The following is a 26,848-nucleotide window of genomic DNA, read 5'->3' as shown; positions in this document are numbered from 1 at the left end:
TCAGCAACTGCAGGAGGCAGGAGATCCCAACTCGAGGTCCAGGACTCTAGGTGCTGCCTCCAGCTGTACTGCTCTTAGTCACAGTTCACTCAGGAGGGAGGGGTTAGGGGAAGACAATGGAGTTCAGTGATGAATTACCTTATGAATGATCTGGAAGACTAGTCTTCCACCTGGATGGCAGATTTGAAGTGATTTTTCCTTGATGGGAGAATAGGAAAACATATGTAAGACCAGAGGGTCTTCAGGTTTGACCAGAAAAGCAGAAGAACCCATGTACATACATTAAAGGAACTGCTGTGTTGAGGCACAGGCATGAATCCTCAGTAAGCCAGCAGCAGTTTTACCTTTTCTTGGGTTCTTTAAATAGATTAGACCGTGCAAGATCCCAACATTTCCCTCAGATTTAGGAATGTCAGGAATTGGCAGTGTCAGTGTTGCATTTCAATTGCAGGGCCAGAGCCCTTCATGCCCTGGAGAGGAATGCAGGCTCCCTCATCACCCCTTTCTTCAGATCCAGAAGATGGCTTCTGTATTTCATCTTGAACTATGTTCTGCTGCCATTCTGAAGACCCAGGTGCAGTTACACCCCCCTACCATGTGCAGTCTTTCATGTTTTGCCATCTCAAGGCTTTACTCTTGGACAATCTCTTTCCAGTGCAGCCACAGTCTTTGGCAACAGACTTAAGCCATCCCCACAGCACCCAGAAGAGGCCACGTAAGTCAGAATAGATGGAAATAAGACCAGGCCAATGCTCCACGGAACACTAACAAAGGATTGTTTTACCTCTCCAATAACCCCAGTGCTGTGCAGCAAGAACGCTGCCCATTGCTGTGTTGACAGACACCTCCAGCAGACAAGAGGTGCCTTGTTTGTCCTGGCATTTTCCCACAGCACCTAACCAAAATGGCTTGCTCTGAATACAGCAGCTGCCAGGCCAAATTCAGCCAAGGGAGAGGGGGGCTCCTACCCCTGAAAGGGTTTCCAGGCCTCCCTGCAAAGCTTATCCTCTTCTTCTGCTCCCAGGACTGCTGCTGTTACTGCTGGAGTCAGACCACAGAAGTATTCTGGGATAAAACCTAATTCTCAGGTATGAGGTTAGGTCAGTCTTCAGCTGAAACAGCTCTGCAACAGCGCACAGCACGACTGGGTGCGGCTGCTGATCTGTTGGTGCCATGTGGCAGCATTAGCTGGTCATCTTCAAACTCCGGTAATTCAGGTGGTATTACCCAGCAGTGTGGGACACTGACATCCCACACCATTCCCCTGCTTTTATTCATGTTTACCTCTACCCACGATCTCCCTGGTGCGAAGGAACACACTTTCAGGGCAGCAGCGGCTGTTGCTGCTGCAGGGTTCTCTCTGATGTTACAAAGCGGTTCTGATGAAATCTGGTGTTACCCACATCCAGCTTCAACAAAGAAAACACAACTCATTTATCTATCAACTGCAACGATTTGCTATTGGCACAGACTTACTGGTGAGATCTCTAAACCAGGCTGAACAGCTTAAAATGTGACCTGTCATCATGGCAGGTACCGTCCATGGGAGAGAGTGATGGCAGAGAAAATAGCCTGGTCCAGCACTGGTGAGGTTGCTTCATCCAGGAGGGAGGAACAGTGGTGAGGGATGCTGGATTCACACAGCAGCATTCCGAGCTGCACACCCTGTTACTGCCCAGCCTCACGAACCACCTCTGCAGTGGGACGTGAGTGGCTGTCCCATTACTGTAATGCCACAGATCATGGCTGCATCGGGTGGAGGGATCTTCCACTTGCATGGCCCTAAGAACAGCGTATGAGAAACAGCAGGAGAACATGCTTTCTGTAAAGATGTAATGAAATTATATGAAAAAGTTAAAGTTCAGAGTCCACTGGGGTTCCTTGGCTTTTAGTTATTGGAGAAGATGTAGTTTCCACTGTAGATTTTTATTTATTTTTGGTGGAATAAGTAACTCTGGATCTGAAAGGGAAACAGGACAAGTGTCAGAACAGAGGGTAACAGCAGTATGGTTTCTTCATACTGTCAATACTCAGCATTTCTCTTTAATGACTGATCACCAGCCTGCACAGAAAAGTGACCCAGCAGAACTTCTTACAGAAACAGAATTCTGGGGCAAGTCAAATCCCCTTTCCACCAAGTGTAATCATCCAGAATGAGGAGGCAACAATCAGTGGCAGAAAACAGAACTCTGTTCATTCACCAGTAACTGGGACATCACACAACAGCCAGCTGGCTCTGTTAATAGGAGGCACAAGTTTTTCTCTGGAGCCAGCCCTGGCAAGTGGTGACAGGCAGATCACATCCAGAGGTTTATTCAGAGGATTTAATCCAGAAGATTTCTCCAGGCAGTTCCAGGACTAGTAGGGGAAGACACTGTAGCACTAGCGGGGAAGAGAGAGACAGAGGGGAGACAGGACCATCTGTTGCTAGGTCTCTCAGTCCTAAGTTTGTATTAGCAGCAAGAACTTGACCATGGCAAAGCACGACGACAGACTGTAGCCTGGCCTGGCTGCCGAAGCCAGAAAATTCAGCAGGTAAGTTACAAGCAGAATTATCTAACACATTACCTAAGAAACCAGACTTCCTGTTCCCTCAGAACAGACACAGGAACACACCACTACACACACGGGAAGCCAGGAGCACAACTCAGATAGTAATTTTAGTACAGGGCTTCAGAGCAAATAAAATACCATTAAGAAAGCTGCTCACATGCCAAAAGGCAGGAGGGTACACCATAAAGAAAAAGCAGGAACTCCTACAACTGAACAAATGCTGCAACTGTTGGCACATAGCAATGTTTGGAGAGCCTCAAAGCCTGCTGGTCTCACTCACGTTTCACACTCACATCCAACTCAGAGCCTCAACTAACCTTGCACAACAGGAGTCATCATCCTCTTCTGCTGATAGGCAGCCATAATACTGTTTGCAGTTGAGTTGGGCCCCAGGACCTGTATGAAGAGGCAATACCCCTGTTTCAACCTGCACAAAGCAAGGCTAGGAACAGGAATACCTCGAAAGTAAACTCTGCTGTTAGTCTCCAAAAGCATCAGCAGCTGCCTGCAGGAGACCTCACAGTACAAAGAGACCAGTAACATCTCAGAAGTTAACAAAGAGGCAGAAAGAGTGAACTGCTTTTGGACAGCTTCTCAGGTCAGAGAACCCTCATTCCAGCACGTACTTCTTCACTGTAAGTGTCATTACCTGGCAGGACTACTTTCATTACAGTTCCCACAATATTTAAAGTTCATTTGAGAGTCTCAGCTCCCTGTCACATAGAACAGTTTTAATCTGTCCCAAGTCTTGCTAATTGGTAGTTAGGGAGAAGATATTGGGGAATACCTTGTGTTCAACACAAACGCTCAGAAGCTTTTTATTAGAAATAAAGGCTTTTACTTCGGAAGGGAACTAAGTGAAGGCCTTGTGATGTTCTCGTTACGCTGAAGTTTAGAAGGCTGGCATAACCTTCTTTTTCCAATATACTCCTTAGGATCATGGAAGCATAGAATGCTTTGGGTTGGAAGCGATCTTCAAAGCTCACCTAGTTCCACCCCCCTGCAGTGAGCAGGGACACCTTCAACTTGATCAGGTTACTCAGAGTCCCGTCCAACCTGACCTGGAATGTGTCCAGGTATGAGGCAGCTACCACCTCTCTGGGCAACCTGTGACAGTGTCTCACCAACCTCAGTGTAAAAAATGTCTTCCTTATCTCTAGGCTAAATCTCCCCTCTTTTAGTTTAAAACCATCATCCCTTGTCCTGGTGCAACATGCCCTTCAAATAGACTGTCCCCATCTTTCTGATAGGCCCCTTTAAGTACTGGAAGGCTGCAATAAGGTCTCCCCAGAGCCTTCTCTTCTCCAGGCTGAACAACCCCAACTCTCTCAGCCTGTTCTTACAGCAGAGGTGTTCCAGCCCTCTGATAATTTCGTGGCCTCCTCTGGACCCTCTCCAACAGGTCCATGTCGTTCCTCTGCTGAGGACTCTGGAGCTGGATGCAGTACTCCTGAGGTGTACTGTGCTTCAGACTAAATTGACCAGTCTGCTACCTTTTCACTTCACACCACCAGGCTGGATAAACACTACTCCCATACATAAAAGCTGTGCTAATACTTCAACCATCAGGTCTAAAAAAGAAAATAGTGATCCTATGTTCTAAAAATTGCTTAAGATAGAGCTTACAAAAAGAAGTCACCACTATGACAAGGCAACACAAGCCTTACGAGACCTCATCATGTCCAACCTGGCAATCAGCTCAAGGGACACATCAAGCTATTCCTGTTGTGCACATCTAGAGCATACTGACTTGGCAGGTGCTGCACAGATTATCTGTTTGACCTCTGCAGAAAAAAGCAGATGTGGAAAGCCAGGGAAAAAGACTCCAGACTCTTTGCTGGAGAATGCAAAATATTGTTAAATAGTGAAGGGTACTGGAAATGAGCACAGACCAGGTTGACACAGCCCTGCTGCAGGTCTGGAGTCCAGATTTCTGGGATTGAGGCCTCCATCAACTGCAAAACCTCTTCCAGGATTTGATGCAGCACCCCAGCTTGCTCGTTATAACCAAACAGCACAAGTTGCTTCAGAAGGATGTGTATGTCTCCTGCAGGAGGGAAAAGAAGCAGAAGCAATAGCAATATACACAAGTAGGCTGAACAAACAGCTGTAATCCTCTGGTATCTGGGCACAGGAAGGGGAGCAGCAAATCAAAACTGGTTCCATTCCTACCCAGCCCCTACAGTGCCCAAGTAAAAATGCGAGACAAATCTGCCACGGCACTGACAGGGCCTCACGTGTCTGCTCCTGACTTCAAAGGTGGACAGCTCACACTATTATGTGTTCTTCCAGGCTCAGAGGCCCATGAACTAAACCGAAGTCCAACACAGATGGTTCTCTCCCCAGCACATCAATTAAGAACAAGAGGAGGCACACTGCCTCAGCTATTCTCACAAGCTGCAGAGTGGATTAAGATCATCGAGTGTCATACCCTTCACAGTCTCAACAGCACGAATGTTTTCTCCCAGGGCTTCCACAAGGGCCATATCTTCAAAAGGACTCCCTTCCTTCAAGCTGTATCTCTTGCGCTCAGCCTTGCGCCGGTTCTTTGAGGATCGCCTGAAAAGGAGGATGCTTACTTACAGTGTGCACAACAGGATTAAGTCTAACAGGGTAAGTCTGAAGGAGCATCGACAATGTGCATGAAACTCGTTACTCAAGTCCCTACTCTTTCCAGTGACAAGAGACTGCACATAAGCTTATGTATCCTTGTGTCTGTTTTCAATGCTGCTCAACCAACATCCTTTGTGGTCTGAAACACCAGTCAGTAGCTGGTCTGTTTCTCTGCTTCAAAAGGGACTGCTCTGTGTTCCAGCAAGGTTAAAGCATTGCTCTAAGCACAAAGCAGGGGAAATTGTTTGGCAGTAGTAGCTATCAGGCAAAGCTGAGCTCCGCTTAAAACAATTTGGTGCTAGGGTCTGTGCTTGCCTGTGCACATTTTCATTTCTGCTACCTGCATAAGCTGTGCACTACTACAGTTCAGAGCCTACCCACTATCACAGGAAAGCAACGTCTGATAATAGGCCTGTACTAGTTGCTTCATGTCCCCAAACGATCAGCACACTGACACAGATATGCTGAATACTAATACCGCATTCTGTTCCTCTTTTCATCTGGGCTACAGAGAGCACCCTAAAAAGTCCACACTTTCCCTGCACTGTATTTTTCCCCATTTCAGCTAGGGAATTCAGAAGCTGCCCCACAGACTACACCAGCCTCCCACACAGCCCAGCCCACCCCACCCTGCAGGGCAGCTCACATTCTTAAGGGCACAGTTGGCCACTATGGGAAGACATCGGTATTAAGATTTAGTAGCAACCCCCACCCATAAGTCCAAAACCTAGGACAAAGAGCACAAGCCACGCGCACAAGCTGTTAAGGTTTGAGGAGCTCTGCCCATGTTCTGTGTCGAGCTTCCTACAGCCAGCTATTCTGGCAAGACACCCAACCCCCACAGAGCTGGCTCCCGCCCAGAGTCTGTGTTCACAGCTCCTCTGCTGGGCACTCAGTTCCTGTTGCACTAGTAGCTTCCGGCATTTTATCCCTCCCAGTAAGAGTTAAAATAACCAGGAAATGCCTGTAATTAGAGCAGCTTCAAGGCACCCACAGCTTCAAGGAGGAGCATGCCAAGCATGAGCAAGCTGCCCTCCCACAAATGCTGATGCCACGGCAGCCACTACCTACTCTGGAAGCAGATACCTACGCTGATATTCTTGAATTGCTCTGTGAGTATTTGCTGTTCATGTTGCTGGCTGTCACAACACTGCTGGTTTCAGAGCAAAGATCCAATTCTGGGCAATTTGGCATTTCATAATCTGCAAAACATGTTAACAACTGTCATAGTATGGAAAAAGGTCACAGTTATTCCAAGCTGTCTCGCTGGGTAATCTGTGTAGCTTGTTGGCGAAGCAGCTGGGGACAGATTCATTCCACCTGCTGGCATTTTGGAGACTTACAGCTCTCAACACCACTGAGCCAGCACACGAAAAGAAACATCAGTTGTGAGAAGACGAACAGCAGCTGTGAGAAGAAAACTGCTTCTCTGGCCTGGTGGGGATTATTATGGTATTAAGCAGCACATGCAGAGGGATGACAATCTCAGTGCAGCAAATGTGGACCAGGACAAAGCATCTTGCTTTCAGAAAACTTCCCTGAGCCTGTGTGAGCTGGCAGGTGAATATGCCTAGTCAGTACTCAGCACAAAGGACACGCTGAGCACTGTCTGACCCAGCCAAGCTGGCACTGTGGAGACAATGCTGTGTCATTGCGTCATTTTGAAGAGCTTTCAGGTGCATTTTGATCCCATGAAAGCTGTGACACAGACAGCACTGAAAATAAAGCTGTCTTTACAGAATGAGCAGGGTCAAACTATCATGGTCCAGGAACGCTTTGAGGAGGGAGTGAGAAGAATGCTGTTCTATTGCTGTAGATACCTCCGGAGCTAGAACAGAGTGCAGTTCCACCGGGGGAAATGGAAACCACAAAGAAAAAGATGATCACAGTTACTTAAGTGGGAGAAAGTCACACGTATTTCAATACCAACCCTGCAGGCTCTCACAAGCCTTCTCCTTCAGCTCTCGGACCACTTGCAGGCGACTCTTATGGCGAAGAAATGCTGTTTTCTGAGATTCTAGGAAGATCAGTTGACTTTTCTGAGCTGCTCAATAAGAAAATCAGAATATGAAAACATTTGTGCAAGAGAACTGGAAAAGCACTTTTTATACAAAAGTTTGAAGGAGCACTGTCCCTCAACCAGCTCAGAAGTCAGGTCAAAAGGACTCAAGTGGAAGGAAATGAAAAGCATTTAATACAGGAGCCACCAAACACCTGGGGCGACCTGGATGCACAGTGAATTAACCTGCCAGAAAAGTAGTTTTTTAGAACAAGAGTCTGTTTCTGATACAGAAAGAGCAGAAAGCTCTGTGGCCAAATCTCTTTACATTAATTAGGTTCAAATTAAAGAAAAACAAAACCCCTCAACTCATAAAGCCTACTGCCCATAGCATGAAAATGAAAAACAGCCAACAGCCTTCCCTGGATGGAAGGGAGAACACAGCTAGCAAATCATATTTTCCAAAACCAGTCATAAAAGCTTTTATAGGTAAGCCAGTATTTTCTTTGTCCATACTCTGCTGCCACATGTGCTCTGGTACAAGGACTGTCCTCTTTGTTCATGGACATGCAGACACAGATCACTTTGCAGTTTGTGACTGTGGGTTCCGGGAAAGCTCAAAAGGAGCTTGTCTAAGCTAAAAAGAGCCCATGACACTGCAGGGCTACAAGCTGCATTGAGTAGAGTCAAATACACCAAACTGGGCAGCATTAGCTAGGCAGAATCAAAGCATCCTTCCATGCAGCTTCCAGTCCTGGAGTGCTGTGACTTCCCTCAAACACAATAAAGAACTTCTTCAGCCTCTACAGCACAGAGAAGTCTCAGATTCTTGCACAGATTCACCTTCCAGAATACCAGGTCTGAAGTTGGTCTCCAAAAGATCCAGTCTATCGTTCTTGTGAATCTGGATCAGGGAAAGAAAACAAGCCATGATTTAAGGATTTAGCCCAGATCCCATCTCTCTTGTTCTTGCACTCTAAACAAAGTATTTCCACTCTGGTCCTTGTGCTATGAAATGTCTTACCAGTCTTAAAGCCTCTTCCCAGAAAGCCCCTTCTAAGAGCAGGAGAACAGCCTCTTCATAGTCCTAGAAAGAAAGAGCAACCACATACTGCTACTGATACACACTCAGGTAGCACCTATTCAGATGCACGTCTGTGCAGCAGTAACACAGTCAGGACAGGACAACGCTACAGGGCCAGGTTCTTGGACATACTGACATAAACCCCACAAATGATGTTCCTTCTCCTAGGCTGAGGGGAAATCCCTACTGAATTCTGTGCTCCAGCCCTCATGCCAAAGCAGAGTCAGTCTGACGAGTGGAAAAACTCAGGGGCACAACACTCTGCTCTTTCCAAGACAGCCCGCAGCACAGACTGTTTTGCTGTTAGCATGCACGGAGTCACACTGGTCCAGGAGAACAGAGAAAACACAGATGGTGAATCTCTCTGACAGAGGCTATTAGTGGGGCACAAGACAGGAGGATGATTACATTACCTGAGCGTACTGCTCCAGGAGTATGGCTGCTTCTGCATATTTTCTCTGTTCAACTAGTTTTCCTACAAGAAAAGGTGGAGTTCAGCTTTTCAGAAGCACCTGGATTTTGTGCCACAAAGCTGCTCACACACTTACTCAATCTGACCAGTAAAAATAAGGACAGTCTGATGCCAAGAGTTCATTAACTTGCAACTTCATCATCCAGTTGCTTTTGAAATTACTAGTGCACGTCCCTCAAGGCAAGCTGAAGAATGCTTTCCCCCCGGTCTGAGACAGAAATAGTGAAGAGTTTCTTAAGTGGATGGGGCCAGGATGCGAAAAGGAAACCTCTCTTGAAAGTGTCAGTGTATCACAGCCTTGCTATCTGCAGGGAGCGCTTTGCTGCCTGCTCTCTGTGGTACGGATGGCACCCAGGACTAGCCTGTGGGATTCAGGGCTTCCAGTTCCCTGAAAGTCAGAACCAGCTATGGCACTGGTTAGTGTGCTAGGATGCAGTGTAAGAGAGCAAGTGGTACACAACACCAGAAAAAAATCAAACTGAACTACCCAAGCAAAGCAATCTCATCCAAGACAGCTTGGGTCTGCTTATTTCACTAAATTACAGCTGTGATTTAAGAGGAGCACCAGAAAAAATACTGAAGGCAAGGCATGAAGGATTCAAATCACATTAAATGACAGAAAAGGAAAATACTGATATCCAGCTCTGGAAGACTACACTCCCATGTTCTCTCTGTATAAGCGCGCGCCTCATAAACTCTGCCTGTGAGTAAGGCAGCAGTCAGGATGATGTTCCATTTCTCCTGCACATGCCAGGTCCAAAACACATTTCACGCGTGCAGTCTCCTAAGTCCTAGACAGCATGAAGTCTGAGACCAGCTTCCTTTTTCTCCTGCAATAGGACATCCCATAGCCTTACATGTACCAATTGGTCCTAGGTGCTAGCAGACTTTAAGGAGAAAACATGAAGACACAGCTCTGAATTATCCAACAGCCTTTAAGGTCTGTGGCTAGGCACAGTACTTATGTCAATGATGTCTAGAGGCCTCTAGACACTTCAAAGAACCTCCATTCCCTGAGGTTAACGAAAGGTCACAAGAAAAAAGTGCAAGAAACTGTCAGAATGGAGCAGCCAAGGCCACAGCTAGCTTGGCAACTCCTGGGCACTCAGCTCCAATGTCTTTTGGTTCCTTTGAGAAACAAAGGTAACCTGCAACCACACAGACTCTTGGGAAACATGGGATCTTGTCCTCCCTTTAAGAAACACTGCTGAAGACTGAGGTTTTCACTACATTTTAGGAAAAATCAAAATGAACCAAAAATAACAGCAGCCAGTTTTGGTCTGTGCATTTCCACCTTCAAGGCCTACCTGCCATGCTCCGTGCCAGGATGGACAGCTGATCCTTTGTGTAACCAAGCCGTGATGCCATGCACAGGGCTTGCTGCCAGCTGCCACTGTTCTGAAAAGCATCAAGTGCTTTTGCAAAGATGCCAGCACGAGCAAATATCAATGCAGCCTGTTCATAGAGCTGCTTCTGAATCAAGTACTCCCCATATGCATCACTGATATCCTGCAAGAAAGGGACAAAAGAAAAATAAAAAATCAGCTGTAGAGTCAGTCCTCCATTAGTAAAAATAAAGTGCCCATCAACAAAAGCCTATTTCTCCCTCCCCCAAGAAACCTCCAGGCATGATGTTCCTACCCGATTTTGAACTTCATATGAAGCCAAGGGGTTGATGATTAGCGTTGAGACATTTCACAGAGCTAAAGCAAAAGATGGGGGGGGTACCTAACACTTCAAGCCAAAGGCTGGGCAAACTACACACCACAGGAAATCAGCCCCTTCTTCCCCCCACACAAGTGGTTTTTCTTAAAAAGTATCTCCCTGAACCAACTTGCTCCAGGAGTCAAACTCTGGCACAAGGGAGGATACTAGCCCTGCAACTCTATAGGCACAGGCTCTTGTGAATCAATATCCTGAGCTTCACTACACTATTCAAAGCTCACAATGTCTGTCAGGAAGGGGTGGGTAGATTTGACCAGAAGAATACAGAAAGAATACAGAAAGACCTCCAATGAGCCAGTCAGGAACAGACCTTCCTCTGGTCCCTGAGGAAGAGTCTCTCTGAGAAAAGAGTCCTTTCTCCTTTCACCGTGTAGCAAACAGACTGAGTTTCTGTATTTCCCCTCTTACTTCTTCATCTGCTTCTTTTACAAAGGCTTGTGTGTTGTGTATTTATACAATATCTATATTATATTATTATTAAATCCATTCATTTACATTTTAACTCAGCCCTGGGCAAGCTAAAGCTCAGTAACATTGACACTAACAAGGGACACTAGATGCTATGAAAAAACACATCTACAAGCGCCCCAAGCTCTTAGCACTCTTCAGAAGTTTAAGGATAACAAAGTGTCCCCACACATCCTCCAAGAGCCAGACTGTACCACAAAGGTCAAGATAGGAAAAGAAGTCTTTCTGCGGTAACCCGAGTTCTCCAGCACATCACAAGATAGTGCAGCAGAAACCAGCCTTCCAGGTGCATTCCTGGCCACAGCATCAAAGAAATAAAAGCCACTCCTTTGATTATCAGACCTCTCAGAGTCACTACTGAGAGTCATTCCAGCTATTATCTCAGAGGAGGGTCTCAGACAACACAGAAATAGCAATCACCTGCAGAACTCAAATGTGAGCAACTACCATCTTATTCCTACCCTCACACAAGGTGCTGAGGATGTCAAACACACATGTGAGAGCATAACAAACTCACATGCTACAGTGTCACCTGCTTACCCACCTTGTACTCCTGAGTGCTAGAGGGGTACAGCTTCAAGGCCTCACAATACTGATTCTGGTCCTTCACCAAGTTCAGAAACTCAGAGAAGTGTTCAGGACCTGCAGAAATAATTTATTTTTCACAGCAATAAAAGAGGAAGCACATGGCTCTGTGGTTCACAGGCAGTCTGGGTACACTGTATTAAGAAGCAGCTAAAAGTGCTCGGGTGGAAGAGCAGAAAAGCACCTATTCTACTAATATAAAATCAAGGTGTTCACTTCCTTGAGGTTTGCTCCAGTTTTGCCGGTAATATTAACTGAGGACACGTCACCTGCAACATTCAAGGTGTTCACTTCCTTGAGGTTTGCTCCACTTTTGCCGGTAATATTAACTGAGGACACGTAACCTGCAACACGAACAAAACAAGAATTATGCTTCATGATCAGTGAGCAGCAAACATTCTCCCGCTTTCACCCTGTGCCAAGCTACACTGTGAAAAAAATGTAGCAGAAGTTAACCATGCACTACCAGGAGGGAAGATGACCTTGTGTGATCCTTCTCTTTCTTCAGCTATCTCCGCTCAAAGGCTCTCTAAAATGTAATGTATTTATTTCTCCTTAGAGTTGTTGCATGTGCAGGATACCTACCACATTTGCTGAGGTGCTCGAGAGCTTTCGTGTATCTCTTCAAGTGTCTGTCTATTGTGTATCGCTGATAATTGGTTTCCATTTTCCGGAGGGTATTTAAGAACGGCAAGTATTCTTTTGGGTCCTGCAAAGAACAGTGAAAACTACAGTTAAGCTAATCTGGCAAGATCCTTATTTGCCACCATCTTCATCGACACACAACCTCATATTTGAAATTGTATGATAATACACTAAAAAAGCTTCTTTTGGTTTGTTTTTTTTTTAAATATAAGCCACCTTAAAGAATCAATTCTGTACATGCACTCTTGCCAGGAATGACTAACTTAGATTACCAGGCTCCCACAAGGACTTCCACAGTATCTAAAGGCTGATGACATTTAAAATTGAAGGCTCTGTATCGTACCAAATACTGTTTTCTATTAGCTACTATCTTGCATAAATTTGCAGCTGTAGAGCTGACCGTTTTCCCCCACACCAAAGGTCATAACAGGAATAGAGTGTTTGAACTGACAGACAGCAGGCTTTGCTGTAACTTTAGGAAACTCTGAAGATCCTGATGAGCATCTCCATTCAGAGACTTCAAGTTAAGCCTGCTGGCACATACACACTATTATTGTGGCCACCACCAAATAAATGAGAATCAAAAGCGTACAGAACTGGGAACATAAGGCATGCAGCCACAACACTTCAGACCACAGCCCCTCCCTTCCCCAGAGCTACTTTGCCGTGCTGCTCTACAAGAGCCCTATTTCACCTTGAGCATAAGCAAGTTTCCAAAGCTGTGCTCAAGAAATACTTAGGGATGCAGAGACATGCCACCTTCCCAGCATCATCCCAAGCACACATAGGATGTCTGAGCAACCGGAATCCTGACTGGGTAGAAAGCCACGACTAACAAGACACATGGGCTGATCCAAAGGAACCTCTGAGAAAGCAGAAAAACAGTTTGTTGGTTGGAACTGTAAGCCAAGACCTTTTGAGACTTTTCTGCCACCATGACGACTAAATCAAAGTCATATGTTCCCAAGGAATAATCATACAATTCATTGACATCCACAAGGAAAAGCAGGTACTTCAGTGCTTCTTCAGCACTCACAGCTTTGACATCTGGAGTAATGCTTTCTGTAACAAGATAAAGAAGCGCACAATCAGTTACACCACCAGCAGTGGAACCCCACTCTGAGGAAGGGATGCATTACCAAGCACACCCTTGACACCAGACAGGAATCATCAAACTAACGGTTTGCTCTGTCTTGCAGGAGGGGTTACTTTGCCATTCTTGGGCAACTTCAAGGACCAGCCCAAGCATAGTAACTGCTCAAGTGTGCAACAGTGGTAAGTCAGAAGTATCAGCACAGAAAAAATGCAAAGTTTGCCAGCTGGAGATACTGGGACTCAGAATGCCAACCTCCTATTCCATGCTGTGAGAACTAGAGTTCTGACCTGAAACTAAAAACAGCTCCAACTCTGGACTATCTGCTGACATGCTGAAAAAACCCGATGAGCTGAGAGCACGCAGAGCAGCTTATCTTAGCTGATATGCTGCTGTTCCATTAACACACAGCTAGTTTCAAGTACATTTCTGTTTTCTGTCTGATTCCATGAACAGCCACCTTAAAATAACTAACAATGAAAGTTTCTGCAGACTACCCGTTTTCAACACTTTTGAGTTCCTGATATACTACCTCGAAGATCATGAACCTTCTGGAGAGCAATTTCCAGTTCTGGAGGACTTTTCTTTACATGTGCTGTCAGTATTGACAAACAGTATCTGAAGAAAACAGAAGCAGTAAATGAAAAAGTGAGAAGGCAGAAATGCTGCTTATTCCTATTTCAGTTAGTTGGTGCAAGTCTTACTTCACATTTCAGGAAAAAAAAAAGAAATCAAAACAAACTAAAACCTAGCCAGGTATCTCAATGTTTTTTAAAGAAGGCAGGAAAAATGGGTTTCTATAGCCCGCATGTTTCCCTAAACATATCACAAGACTGGATGTATGTTTTAAGTAGAATGAGCTTCCTTACAAAGCAAGGCAGCATAATGGAGAAAGAACACCCTCTCTGAAAACTAAGATAGCTGGATACCGTTTTCCAAATCAAAATTTGGCATGAAAATGGTCTTTCTTACTTATACAAGGAAAGCTTTCTAGGGGTTTATTTCCACTTTCATACATTTCGCATGTACTATTTCAAAATGGCCTTCCCAGCTACGGGGGTGCTTGTCTCTTCCAAAATAGTTTGCTGAGAAGTGCCTACAGTTTCAGGGTCCAGGAGCAAACCAGCATCTGTTGCTTCTCTATCCATTGTTTCACATACAAGCTGCCAATGGTTTACCACTGCTTCACTAACCACTGTTATCCTATTTTCCCACCCTTTACTCTTGATGGTGTTGATTCATCTGAGGAGGATGGTTACCAAAAAGCTAATAATTCAGAAATATGCAGTTGAGATTTATAAAAGTAATCCAGTCTCTAATGAAACAGCTGAGATGTTTCCAAAAGGCCAGGTGCTCCAAAAAGCCAGCACTGACCTGAGTTGACATGGCCTTGCTCATGTCTCTCTGTTCCCTACGCCACACAGACTGTTTTAAAACAGAGGGTATTCTTAAACCCTTATTTTATCTATATAATATCTATTACTTTAATTCTTATAGTATGAAGTTGTTTTGCTATCTGTGGAATTATTAGATGTTGTGGTTTTCAGGACGGCATCCTCAGCAGATAGAAGGTATGGCTATGTAAGTCTCAGGGAGCACAGGCTCACCTCAGAGATCTGAAGCAAAATAACTGATGTTAAGGGCAGCTTTGCTTTCTGCAGATGACTTACGAGAAATCTCTGTAGTGTTTTTTTCACCTACAAAAGAAAATGCTCACTTTTGAGGGTCAATGTGTTCCATGGCAACTCTCATCACATCACATATGAGGTTTACTTTTTTCTGTTCAGGATGCTGGAGTGGTTGAGCATTACTGCCATTCGAAGATGGGTACATAGTCTTTGTGAAATCTTCTTCTCTAAATAAAAACAGAATACCAGCACAATCCGTATCACATAGCCCAACACAAAGACAATAACATTAAGAAATATAGAGGCATGAAGGAAATAACTACTCAAAAAACAGCTCATATGTCACTCAGTACTGATGCACAACCTGCCACACTACCAGAAAGCTCTCCAACATATCTCATTGTCCCAACTGATTCTCAGCCAAAAGAGACATTGGGGAAAAAAGAAAAAAAAAAAAAGGTCAGAACAATTAGTTTAGTTGCACAAAAATATCAGAAGGCAAGATTTTCAAGATACAGCTGTCTTCTACTAAATCCACTACCAGGATGCTGAGCTCAGAGCATTTCTGAAAATTAAGCCATTTGCTTTTATTTCTAAACAAAGACTTAAGGTAAGGCCAAAACTGAAAATAAACCAGAATGGCTAAGTGATAGCTGCAGCTCCTAAACAATTACTTACTTCAGCAAGCTTGATAAGTGCTAAAACTACTTATGCCCTAAAGCCCCTTGTCACTCAGCCTTTGAGAAAGAAGATTTGGGCATCTAAGCAAGTATCCTGGCCTCAGGCTTCAGATAAGCAGTGCTGTCTGGATCCTCTTTATGACAGAACCGAACTTGCTCTGCTCACACTTACCCCTGCACAGCAAACCAACAAATGAGTCTAAGCAGATTATTCCTTGCTGGAATAATCTAATGGCTGTCTGCAAACTGAACTCCCAACAAGGCACGCTGACTGTCCCTGAAACTATTGCGCTTACTTGGGTCTTTATGACCCAGCACGCCAGGTTTCTGACTGATTTGTTGTAGCCACATTGAAAAGCTGTCGATATTTTGTCAATACACTACCACTGATTACATGCATGCTTCCATTTGCAGAATTATATATACTCACTTCAGTTCTGTGAAAAACAAGTTGATATAGTTCACAGAGTCTATTTGCCTGATAAAGTTTTCTGCATTTTCCAGAAATACCTGAAATGAGTAAGAGTATTACTGCTGTTATTCTGAAAGAGTACATTAGGTACAAGAGCAAATTCAAAGACCTTCATGAATGTACAAGATGAAGGAAATGCTAAATCCAATCTGCATGCATGAGCAGCCATCTCTGCTAAAAGCAGAACTGACAGCACCACCTACTCCTTTGAGCCCACTGCTCTATTTCAATGAATTCCAGACTAGACGGGTATGGAAACAGCACAACAGAACTGGGCATACTTGCCTTGGGATTGTGGTCATAGAGAAGATTGAGGTTGATTCGCAACTTCCTCATACACTGAAATGCCTCCCTGAACATAAGCCTGGAGGAATGAGTCAAATGGGATAGTTTACACAGTGGATAGGTGCAAGATCTACAAATAAAATCAACTGACTAGAGGTAACCCCACCCCCGCCCCGGGCAGGGAATAGCCTAGCAGTAGATGTGTAGATTGCCTGCCAGAAAAATTGTGCAAGGCCCATGCTGTTCACTGTCAGTCTCTGCTAGGCTGAGGAAGCAATACAGGCCTTGAATTATTTTCTTCCTATCTCAAAAGAGAACTACATTTCAATCTAATGGACCAACTTCTGTTTCGGAAGACTTCAATGAAAATCAGTTAAACAAATAAAACATGAAAACAGTGAACTTTGATCATGTAGTGACTGACATGTCTGGAGAAAGCAGCAGACAAAGATTTCTCCCACCCACCCTGTCTCAGCACACATACAAGTCACATGGAAGCGGTGAACTGAGAGGCATCTGGGACTGCTGAAAGCCGAGCTTCTATCTGGTAGCCCCAGAAACAGTTTCATTCCCAGTAATTTCATCCGAGTTTACCCTCCCTGCTTTCTCCAGTACAACAAGACAAGGCCAGCCTCTAACGGCTCAGACTGGGTGAGGAAAGACCAGAACACACCAATGCCATTTACCTGTCCAGCCACTTCCGAATCTGGGCAAGCACCAGCGCTCGGTGGTGAACTGTCTCCAGATTTCCTCTTGGCATCTGTAATGCAAGATCCACACCACTATTTAATGGTAGTTACTCTGTGTACATCAAGAGAAGAGTGAGGACTGTCCAGTTTTCTAAGCCTGTCTGCTACTCGCATGGGCCTATTTGTTCACTTCAAAGGATGTGCAATTTCAATGACTGGAAAAATATCCGGAAACTCTCTCAGCTCGGAAACATTCCTTCCTCAGGAGGCTGGCCTCAGCCAGGCAAGGCCCAGAACAACCTGATCAAGCTCTCAGGTTAGCCCTGCTTTGAGTAAGATTTTGGGCTACAAATCTCCAGAGCTGCCTTGCAAATGACATCCCTTTCACTCTGTGAGCCTCTGCTGGTTCTGAAGAGTGAGCTCAGCACTTCAGACAAACTTCACACCAAGGTTAATGGAGGGCTGCCAACAAACCTAGCAAGTACTAGGAGGTGGTCTGAGATTCACTGTGAGAGGCCACAGCAAGTAGCTCTACGCTACTTCAGCCATTAGAACCGCCCTTCCCAGTTCTGTACATCCCCAGCTGCCTGTGCTGAATCTAATTCCCACAGGCACGCTCAAAATCCTGCTGCATCCAGCCAGGCAACTGGGGGATTTGTGAAGCCCTGCACTGAGCTGCAGCAGTAAACGGAGCAGCTTTGCAGCACTTCGGCCAGCTGCCGACTGAGACAGTCCCCTGACACCACCCGATCAAGCAGAGCACTGACCTGCAGCACCACCTTTGTGTCCTGGGGCACAACGGTGACAATACGCGAACCTCTCTCCACCCTGCGCAGTGTCTCACTGTTGGGTGCAGCACCACCACTCAGGCCAGCCTGAAGAGCTGAAGAAAATGTGTTTTATCAGCTGACATGGCACACCGCAGTGCAGTGCCCCAGTCAGGCTTTCCTATGGGGTCCTGCAAGGTTGTACTGGACCAACTGAGTCAACAATACATCAGCGATCTTCGGCCGTTCCAGACACGGAGATGACCTCTTAGGGCTAAGCACTGCTGTACGTGAAGTAGAGATATGTCCTCTACCCCACTGGATCACAAACCTCAACATCAGATGAGGGAAGCACTGAAAAATGTAAAGGAGCAATAATTGTCATTCTGCCTTTCCCAGGGTCTTCATACACCTCATAGCCAGATGCCACCAGAAACTCTTTCTACTGGGATCCCTTCTCTTACCATACACTCTGACAGCACACAGCCCTTTCTTCTTCTGGATGTGGATGGGAGGGAGAGAATGCAGGACTAAGCTGTTGAAAACAGTGAAGGGAAAACAACTACTGGACAAATGCTGCTCCCTGGAAGGAGGATGTGATACACAAAGCCACTCCCTTTGCCCCTTGCTCTCTGATAGATTTTTGAAAGCAGCTCTCTTCCTCCATCTCTTAAGCAGTTGCTCCGACTAATCCAAATACAGCAGGTTTGGATGTGAAAAATGGGGACACCTTGTGGTTCCAAGACAACAGCCATGCGCTGTCAGCAGCAGGCAGCCCGGGCTGGCATTTACCTTTCACTGATATATTCTTCAAGCAGAAGCACTGACAGGTGTGGGAGTTGGTTGTCACCAACAAAAACTCATTGTATGTTGCAAATGAGGTGATGTTGAAAGCGACCTGTAGAAAAATGATGAAGTTCATCGCTGTATAGAGCGGAACAGGAAAACTGCTTTTGGCAGAGGAAAAGGGGATGTAAAGAGGGGCAAAAACTTCAGTACCTCAGTATCATTAACAAAAAACCGGCATCGATCTGTGAGGCCCAAGATCACCTCCTGTAAACAAAAAGGATGGTAAGTGTAAGCGTTGCGACCTCCAGTGTTTCACAACTAGCACTGACTAGCACTGGATTGAAGTACCTTACAGTTAGTTAAAGAGTACCTCATGTGAATGACTTAGAGCAGCTAGACAGGAAGTTATGCAACCTCTATACCAGGAGCGCTTACTTAAGTGTCTTTAAACAATTCTGGCTGGAAACCCAGCTTTACAGGTCTACCCTATAACAGAAACTCAGCAGTCACAAAACAGAAGCGGAAACCACACCAGATAGTTTAGCTTTTTATTCATAAGTGTTTTGTCCAAAATACCACAGGAAAAGCACTAGTACAGAGCAAAGCAGCTCCATACAGCATTCACTTGGATGTACGCTAAAGGAAAGAAACTCTGAAACTACCAGCGAAATAGCTAGTTGTTCCTTAAGCTGCTGTAATTATCAAGAAACCATCATCAATAGGAAACACCAGTAGTAGGAGATCTGCAGTACCTCAGCCAAGCCATATTTGCTAATAGGACAAGTTCAGATAAAACAGCAAAACGCTGTTTTCATGAAGAGCAGGGCAGTGAATGATGGAAATTTTAAATCCAAAATTTCTTGCTATGCAATGACATTATTAATTGTATTCATAGAATGGGAAGATTGGGAGTTAACTGCAAGCCATCTGAAATGCTCTAGAAGACAAGGAAAGATACGCTCTCAGCTCTGCATAGGGCCTTAGAACGCTGTTAAGAAGTATCATTGGACCCACGTCAGCAGGTCATGGGGCACATCTGACACACACAGAAAATGAGTAGGGAATCCGAACTGCTCACAGTCTTACTTACTTCACCATTGATCCTTGTGATAGAAGTCTGCATGCAAGGGTACGGGAACTGAACAGCAGTGCCACTGCTAGTCCTCCAGGGCTCAAGGACTGGAGTAGACACCTCTGAAGAGTAAAGAAGATCAAACTGTTTTCCAGCTAAAGATTCAGATGTTACAACCATACTACATGTATCTCAAGAAAACCAGAGCTGGGGATAAGCTAAGCTATCTGACAGAGGAGAGGAATGCTGATACAAAAGTCCAGGACAGAGCAGACAAGAAGGTGGAAAATTCTAGAGGTTCAGCGGCACCTTTATTCTACTGTGGCACAAAAGAGAAGTGCCAAGGAGGTGGCAGTCACCGAGCACTTCTGAAATCACTAAACCAGTCACCTTTTTTTTTCAAATTGCAGGGTCTGAACAACGTTAACTGCTTTCCAACACAAATCACTAATTTTGCCCTATTTCTGAGAATAGAGGGAGCGTGAAAGGCAGGACCAGCTACCAGCAAGAGTCATCCATGTCCCCGAAAGTCAAATCATCTCATTAAACCTTTTGAGAAATCTGTAATAACTACACCTCAGAGCAGGTACTTTAATAGGGCTCAGCTTACCCCAGAGGTATTTCAGGATCTGTCCATCAGTCAGCTGCAGAGCTACAGTTTTGGTCACTGGGCTGCAGCACAGGCTAATCACTTCTCCGTCTACAGGCACAGACAATCTGGAGCAAGACACAAAACATCTGTCACAGCAGATTCATTTCACAGCTAGATCCTGCACTTCTTGTGGCAAGATGGAAGGATGCACATCTCCAGCATGGCCAGATACCTTGCCCCTGCAACTATCTTCTGCAGTCTTTTCACACCTATGTTAGCCAACACTGGCACCACAGAATGCCAGCAACTCTAGCCAATAAGCATTTGCGTAACTGTGCTAGTCACTGTCTGCACTCAGCAGTGCCCAGCCTCTTTTGTTCTCATCTACAGTTCATATGCCAATTGGCCTGTCTTTGCCATAGGAGTGCTGCACAAAGCAGCTCTTAGGATCCCTTTGGGAAGCAGATTTCTGTTCCACACGCGGCTTTCTTTTGTGATCTGGTTTTAGTTCAACTGATCCCACAAAGCCCAGCAGGTGAGGAGGAGGAAGACAGGAGTAACAAGGGCTACCAGTCCCTTTCTGGACCTCGATAATGAAGGGCAAAGGGTAGAATGGAGGAATTCAGTCCATGCGAGGGGCTGGAATTCAGCCAAAGGAACAGAGCTATGCTGTACTGAGACAGCCATGCTAGCATACACCCTCTTGCCAGGCTGTGTGTAGCAACTAGGACTACAGGCAAGTGCTGACCAGAACACAACTTCATGAGCTGTTTGGCTCTCCTGCAGGAAGAGAGCCAAATTCCCCAACCCACAGCCTCCAGGATGCATGGCTACTGAGAGACTTAATTCCTTCTAGGCACTGTCCAGAAGCACTCTCAGACTTCACCCAGAACTGACAGATCTCTAGTACCGTAAATACAGGTGCTCCTCTTCAGCTCCAGCCACGTGAGGCACCGCAGTCAGGTGGTGAAGGACAGACTGAGCAGCATGCTGACCTTGACCAATCACTAGGAAGCTGTCATCTGGCAGCCAGGTGAGAAATTTGAGCCCCAGAGGATTCGTCATGTCATTGTCATTGCTGCCCACATCAACTCTGTCAGAAAATAAGAGAGACTGGGATGCAAAGAGAACCTGATTTCAGTAGGCCACCTCTGTGGAGAGGTGTAGGTCTTCCTAGGCACAGTCTGGCTGTGGTTAGGGTTCCAGTGCTCAAACACACAGTGACCCAAAGCATGAATGCTCCCACAGGCTGGGCTGGACATAAAGGACAAGACATCACAAAGCCAAGAGCACCAGGCACAGGAAAGGCTCTCTCAGTGCAGTCACTGACTCAAATGAAACCATGTTATCTGACAACCTCTTCAAAATCCTGATGCAAGTAGTGAGAACTGTGATCTCTAAAACATCCAGCCCGGCACTACCCTTTTCTCTATACTACAGATTTATTAATTAGTTCTATATTACCTGTAGGTTTTATCCAGGTATGGTGTTTCCACAGCTGCTTTAAAGCCATTTCCACCCACAGCTCCAAGCCTGACAGTGGGGTCATTCTTTGTGCTCTGTCCTAGCAAACACACAAGAAAGCAGAGTTTAGAGATCCTGCAATGGAGCACCTTTCATCTGCATTCTTTTACAAAGGCAGATGCTACAGGAAACTATTAAAAAAAATCAGAAAATCCCATCCCTACATGTACAGCCAACACCTAATCCTTGTTTTACCCTGAGGAATACAGTTACCTTGTAACAGCACAAAACTAAGAGACAGCAGCAACAGTCTCTTGTCTCCCAGCACATTGAATATTACACTGTACAGCACACTGAATATGACACTGTATATAGGACTCCTTTGGGAATTGCTGGGTGCCTCAGAGAGATCCAAGGTAGGTATTTCCAGACAGTCTGAGATCCAATCAGGAACATGCCATCAGAACAGATTACACAGGGTATCGCTGCAGCCTACTCAAGCTGAAGCTAGGCAGGGGGATATTACCCAACTAGAGATGTAGGAGTCAGTTCCTTCTCCCATATAACAAGTGATAGGATAAGAGAAAATGGCCTCAAGTTGCACTACAGGGGTTTAGGCTGGATATTAGGAAAAATTTCTTTACAGAAAGGGTTATCAAGCATTGGAACAGGCTGCCCAGCGAGGTGGTGGAGTTACCACTTCTGGAGGTATTTAAAAGACATGAAGATGTGGTGCTGAGGGACATAGTTTAGTGGTGACCTGGCATTGCTCGGTTAATGGTTGGACTCATGATCTCAAAGGTCTCTTCCAACCAAAACGATTCTGTGATACTAAAGTCTTCAGAGACCATCACCCTGCCCTCAGGGTACTGCTCTCTGCGACAGAGGGCTTCCTTTAACAAGACAGTGCAATATGCTCTCACCATATCTGTACACAGAGATCTTGTTATCAGCGTCTAGGACAGCAATGTCTCCACTATGTTTGGAATCCGTGTGAAATGCAACCTGATTAACAGCCTGTTGGAGCCAGAGCTCATAGGTACACATGGGTGGAGGCACCACAGCATGCTGGAATGCTGTGACAAGCACTTTATCTGTGGAAGAAAAGAGAAAAAATCCCAAGCTGTAAATCCAAGCTGTAACCCAGTCCAAATGTTGGTGAAGCTCTTGTTAGGTTCTTTACTGAAAGTAGGAACAACAATACAGGAAAATATAGTTGCTGTACCCTTAGCAGTTAACTCTACCAAACCACAGGCCAAATACATGGTCCCCCTCACTAACAGCTTTGTAGAAACAGCAGCCAACAGAACATCTACCATAATCGCATCAAGCCTACATCCAAAAAGCTACACCACCTCTTCTGACCCTAGGGCTGCAGAGCAGTCCCACTGCTCACCTCCATCTATGACAGCCACGTTTGCCATATGCTGGCTATTCTCCCCCATCCCATGGTCTGTGGTCCAATGCCAGTCGTAGGAGAGGTAATGCCAACCCTGGCAGAGTACATGCAGTCTGTATGGGTTCTCTCGGTCCCACAGCAGTGACACCAGCTGATCTTCCTCCTTGCTACCAAAATGTAGACTTTGCTTCAGATACCAGTGATAGTTCCCTGTGGTCCACAGCTGAACTAAAGAAAAACAAATGGGTTACTACAGACTACTACTTGAGACACATCTCAAACTCTCGCCACCACGACTGCTCTTCCAGGGATGAGTTAAGTGCAATGAAAATAATAGTTCCAGCCTTCAGCCCATGGGCTGTGTCATGTAACACCCAGCACAATAAATCTTTACAACACACTTCATGCAAAAATGTCAATACTAAAATTTCTTGAGCTTCCCTTGTAAGAAAGCACATGTTTAACAAAGGGCTAACACCCTGAGTATTCCATTAACACCACTTCCAGTTAAAGCAGCCTGAAAGATGCTTTGAGCTCAGGCTGGACTACAGGTTCTTCCTGACCTGCACAGGGGTCTCACAGCTGTAGGTAAGCCTTCCCAGCCCCTCCTAACTTGCAGAGGAATACCCACTGCTAGCCACATCTGCAGGCAAGTGTAAAAGCCAGAGCCCCACACAGGGCCCTCACCATAGCTGTTTGGGTTGGAGCCTTCCACCTTCAGGTCTTCCAGCCATATAGCCAGGATGGTAGAATCTGCATTCCAAAGGAGTTCATTAGCCTGCAGAAACAAACATAGCTCTTACTGATACTGTTCCTCCTGTGCAGGAAGGGGGTATGCTCCCAAATGGTTTGCAAGACCACGAGTCACTCCTTATTTTGAATCATGTAAGGTGCCTGGGTTAACACACTAACAAGTGTATACTGTGTATTGCAAAGCTTCTGACAGCTGGAGCAGAGCATCCTAAAGTAGAACCTGTCACAGTGGTTCCACACAGCTGAGAGGCAATACAACCACAATGTGACAGCGGTCTTCTCTTTGCTTTCCTTGGCAGTGGGGAAGCATCTGCCAAAAGACCCCTCAGCACCCGAAATACCACCCTAGCAGTAGCTTCTAACTTCTCTTTTTTGGGATAATGTGAGTATTTCACCTCACTCTTGCAACTGCTGACATCCTGACCAGCATTTTTGAAGCATTTCCCTGGCAAAAGGTATACTGCAGCCAGAAGCACCCCTAGGCTACAATCCCCTGTACTTGTCTCTGTACTATGGGGCTGCAGAGTGCATTGCATTCTCTCCACAGGCTCCTTCACTATTCTCTTTTCAGGTCACCTTTTCCATTAGGATCAGCACTACTGTTAAGTTAAAAACTGCCTCCTTACGATCTTGGAAATATCTGGTCCTTCTGTCCATTACACACTAATCAAAGAAGTCCAGACACAGCACTTACTTTGACCTGCCCTTTTTGGAACGGGAGGGTGAACTCCCCATGAAGAAGTCCATTCTTCTCCAGGAAAACCACATCATGTCTGTTGGGTTTTTCTTGTGTGGATGCTATCAGGTTTCCAGAGGGCCTTAAAAAAGGGCCAAATAAAAAGTGGTTACTCACATAATCACTAGCTGTCATTTTAAATACCAATCACTATGCATTGTCTCCAGAGACATGAAGAAAAGGGCAGCAGAGTTTTCCTTACGAAAACTTAGTTCAGACAAAGTCATAGGTCCAGCGCAGGCATTTTCCAGGGCTCGTGACATCCTCAGGTGAGCAAGCAAATGTCAGCACTGGCAAAGGAACCTGTAACATTCCTATTTATACAGTTGACTTCAAAAGCGCTTAACACAGAGACTGTGCACAGAATCTATCACTTCTTCCCACATGTAATGCAAGTATTAGGCTTTTCAGGGTTTAAAGGGCTACTCTTCCTCATGCTGGATCAGAAGGAAGCTCTCTTCAAGTGTTGGGAAAAATTAAACAAATGCAGGAGAAATTAAATTGATGCTGATCAAAGACTGTGAGCAGGGAATAAAAAGCAGCACTGCTGCCAGCATGCAGACTGCTTTGCTACTCACTTCCAGGACAGAGCTTGTTCTAATCCTGAAATAGGCTCACTTGTTGACTGCAGCACAAGCTCTCTGTTCCACACTCGGACCTTCCGAGCACCTACGGGTTGAGAGAACAATGAGACAAAGGTGTAAGAAAGCACTCGGAAGAGATTTTTCTAATTTTAAGATTTCTCTTATACACCTCAAGGGGTAAAAACTACTTCTGTCTCAGGTAGCTCTCCCACAGTGACTGGGTGACTCTAAAGGAACTGAGCAAGAATTTCAGTCTGTTGTAGCTCAGCCATAGACATTTTTCTGTTATACTTTTACCACGAAAATGTTAAAATCATCCTATAAATGCAAGATCCTCTCTAATCTGAAGCACTGAAGGTAAAAACCCAAACTAGTGGAAGAGCAGTGCAGTGTGGTGCAGCTCAGTATGTTGACCAATACATTTAAACGGCTCAGTAATGTTTATCATGGAAGACATCAGTTACAGACTTCCAGGAAATGTATGTGATCATCACCTTTTCAGCTTTAGTGCAAAAACTAAAGGGGAAGGTATTACATTTTGTTATGTGAACAGAAGTGTGCAAGGGCAAACAGCTAGTATCATAGACAGTGGGTATGGCAACCCAAACAGATTCACCCATTTGGCACTGGAAGTCCATCAAAGATTGCTCAGAGCTTGAGTGGTGATTTAACACTGGTAAAAGAAGCAGCTCAGATAGTAACTGCTCAGTAGTAACCCCTCCTGGCTTCTCGCTGGATGGAAAACCAAACTGTAAAGAAAGCGTTCAAAAGATCCTGTCCATGAAATGCCTCTAGAAATCCAAATCACAGGAAAGAGCAACGAACTAGCTCTACTCACCCTTGCTTTAAGTGGCTAAGAGGCCATGAATACCAGCCAGTTCTTGCTTTGCCTAGTTTCTGCTTAAGAAGCCCCTTACACATGCTGGTATTTCAAAGAACTTTGGTTTCATACCTGTTTCTGGACAGACAGCACTCACAGCAACAAACTGCCCATCTCCTCTCCACGTCACCCGAGGCCTGCCATCATCCCAGGACGAAGTAGGTGACACTTCCTGAAGACACACAAAAGAAAGTTGTATCAAAGCTTGGGAAGGCAACTGCTGTCCTTGTCTACACAGACTGCATGGCTAAGGTAGCTCTTTCAAGAGCCTTGGCTCTTGAAAAAATCTTAAAGCTCCAAAGATAAAAATTCTTTACTAGGAAATGTTGTGTTAGGAAATACTAGAATTAAAACCATCTGTAAATTCGATCTGCTCCTCTTGCAAGTGCATATGACTGACATCTATTCACATGATCACACGCACCCTTCCCCTCCACCAGCATCTCTGCTTATAGACCAGCTGTGGATAAGCTGGACACAAGGGTGCATCAGCATTTGATCACGACCGATGCCGGGAGTCACAAGCCCTTGGAAGGAGGAAGGTGAGAAAGGTACGCCATCCAGCAGCCTGTATGTCAGACAGAAACTGGGATGAGAACTAGTGTTCTTCACGACAAACAGGATCTTTGCAGAACAACACAGGAAAAAAGAAAAATCTTGACCAGAATACAGATAAAGAGGCAGTGGTTCAAAGGTTTGGCTTTGTTGAAGTAGGCATATTTTCCCAGATACAGCCAAGCCTCATCCTGTCCCTCTCAACGGCAAAGCTAAAACAGGCCACATTTCATGTCTCTGCACTGTAGCCTGACAGGTTTCAGCAG

The 26,848-nt window shown here is 45.3% G+C and overlaps 1 protein-coding gene across 1 annotated transcript; it reads right to left on the bottom strand.

The window, feature by feature from the left end:
- Positions 1-1,825: 1,825 nt before the first annotated feature.
- On the bottom strand, positions 1,826-26,199 carry IKBKAP (inhibitor of kappa light polypeptide gene enhancer in B-cells, kinase complex-associated protein; the record flags this gene model as incomplete). The annotated part of the gene is made up of 31 exons (XM_010132295.1): positions 1,826-1,960; positions 2,871-2,949; positions 4,446-4,600; positions 4,985-5,112; positions 6,257-6,368; positions 7,097-7,210; positions 8,009-8,069; positions 8,190-8,252; positions 8,663-8,724; positions 10,029-10,230; positions 11,459-11,556; positions 12,085-12,208; positions 13,058-13,206; positions 13,770-13,855; positions 14,955-15,092; positions 15,976-16,055; positions 16,303-16,381; positions 16,989-17,062; positions 17,759-17,874; positions 18,551-18,656; positions 18,758-18,811; positions 19,638-19,741; positions 20,230-20,336; positions 21,122-21,304; positions 21,676-21,775; positions 22,599-22,769; positions 23,072-23,302; positions 23,762-23,852; positions 24,522-24,645; positions 25,142-25,232; positions 26,100-26,199. Coding segments are annotated over 31 exons (3,450 nt in total), but the record flags the coding sequence as incomplete, so codon positions are not given.
- Positions 26,200-26,848: the final 649 nt, after the last annotated feature.

Source organism: Buceros rhinoceros, unplaced genomic scaffold (genome assembly GCF_000710305.1).
Source record: "Buceros rhinoceros silvestris isolate BGI_N320 unplaced genomic scaffold, ASM71030v1 scaffold8950, whole genome shotgun sequence".
NCBI lineage: Eukaryota > Metazoa > Chordata > Aves > Bucerotiformes > Bucerotidae > Buceros > Buceros rhinoceros.
The sequence above is the reverse complement of the archived record's forward strand: the minus strand, read 5'-3'. Positions and strand labels throughout refer to the sequence as shown.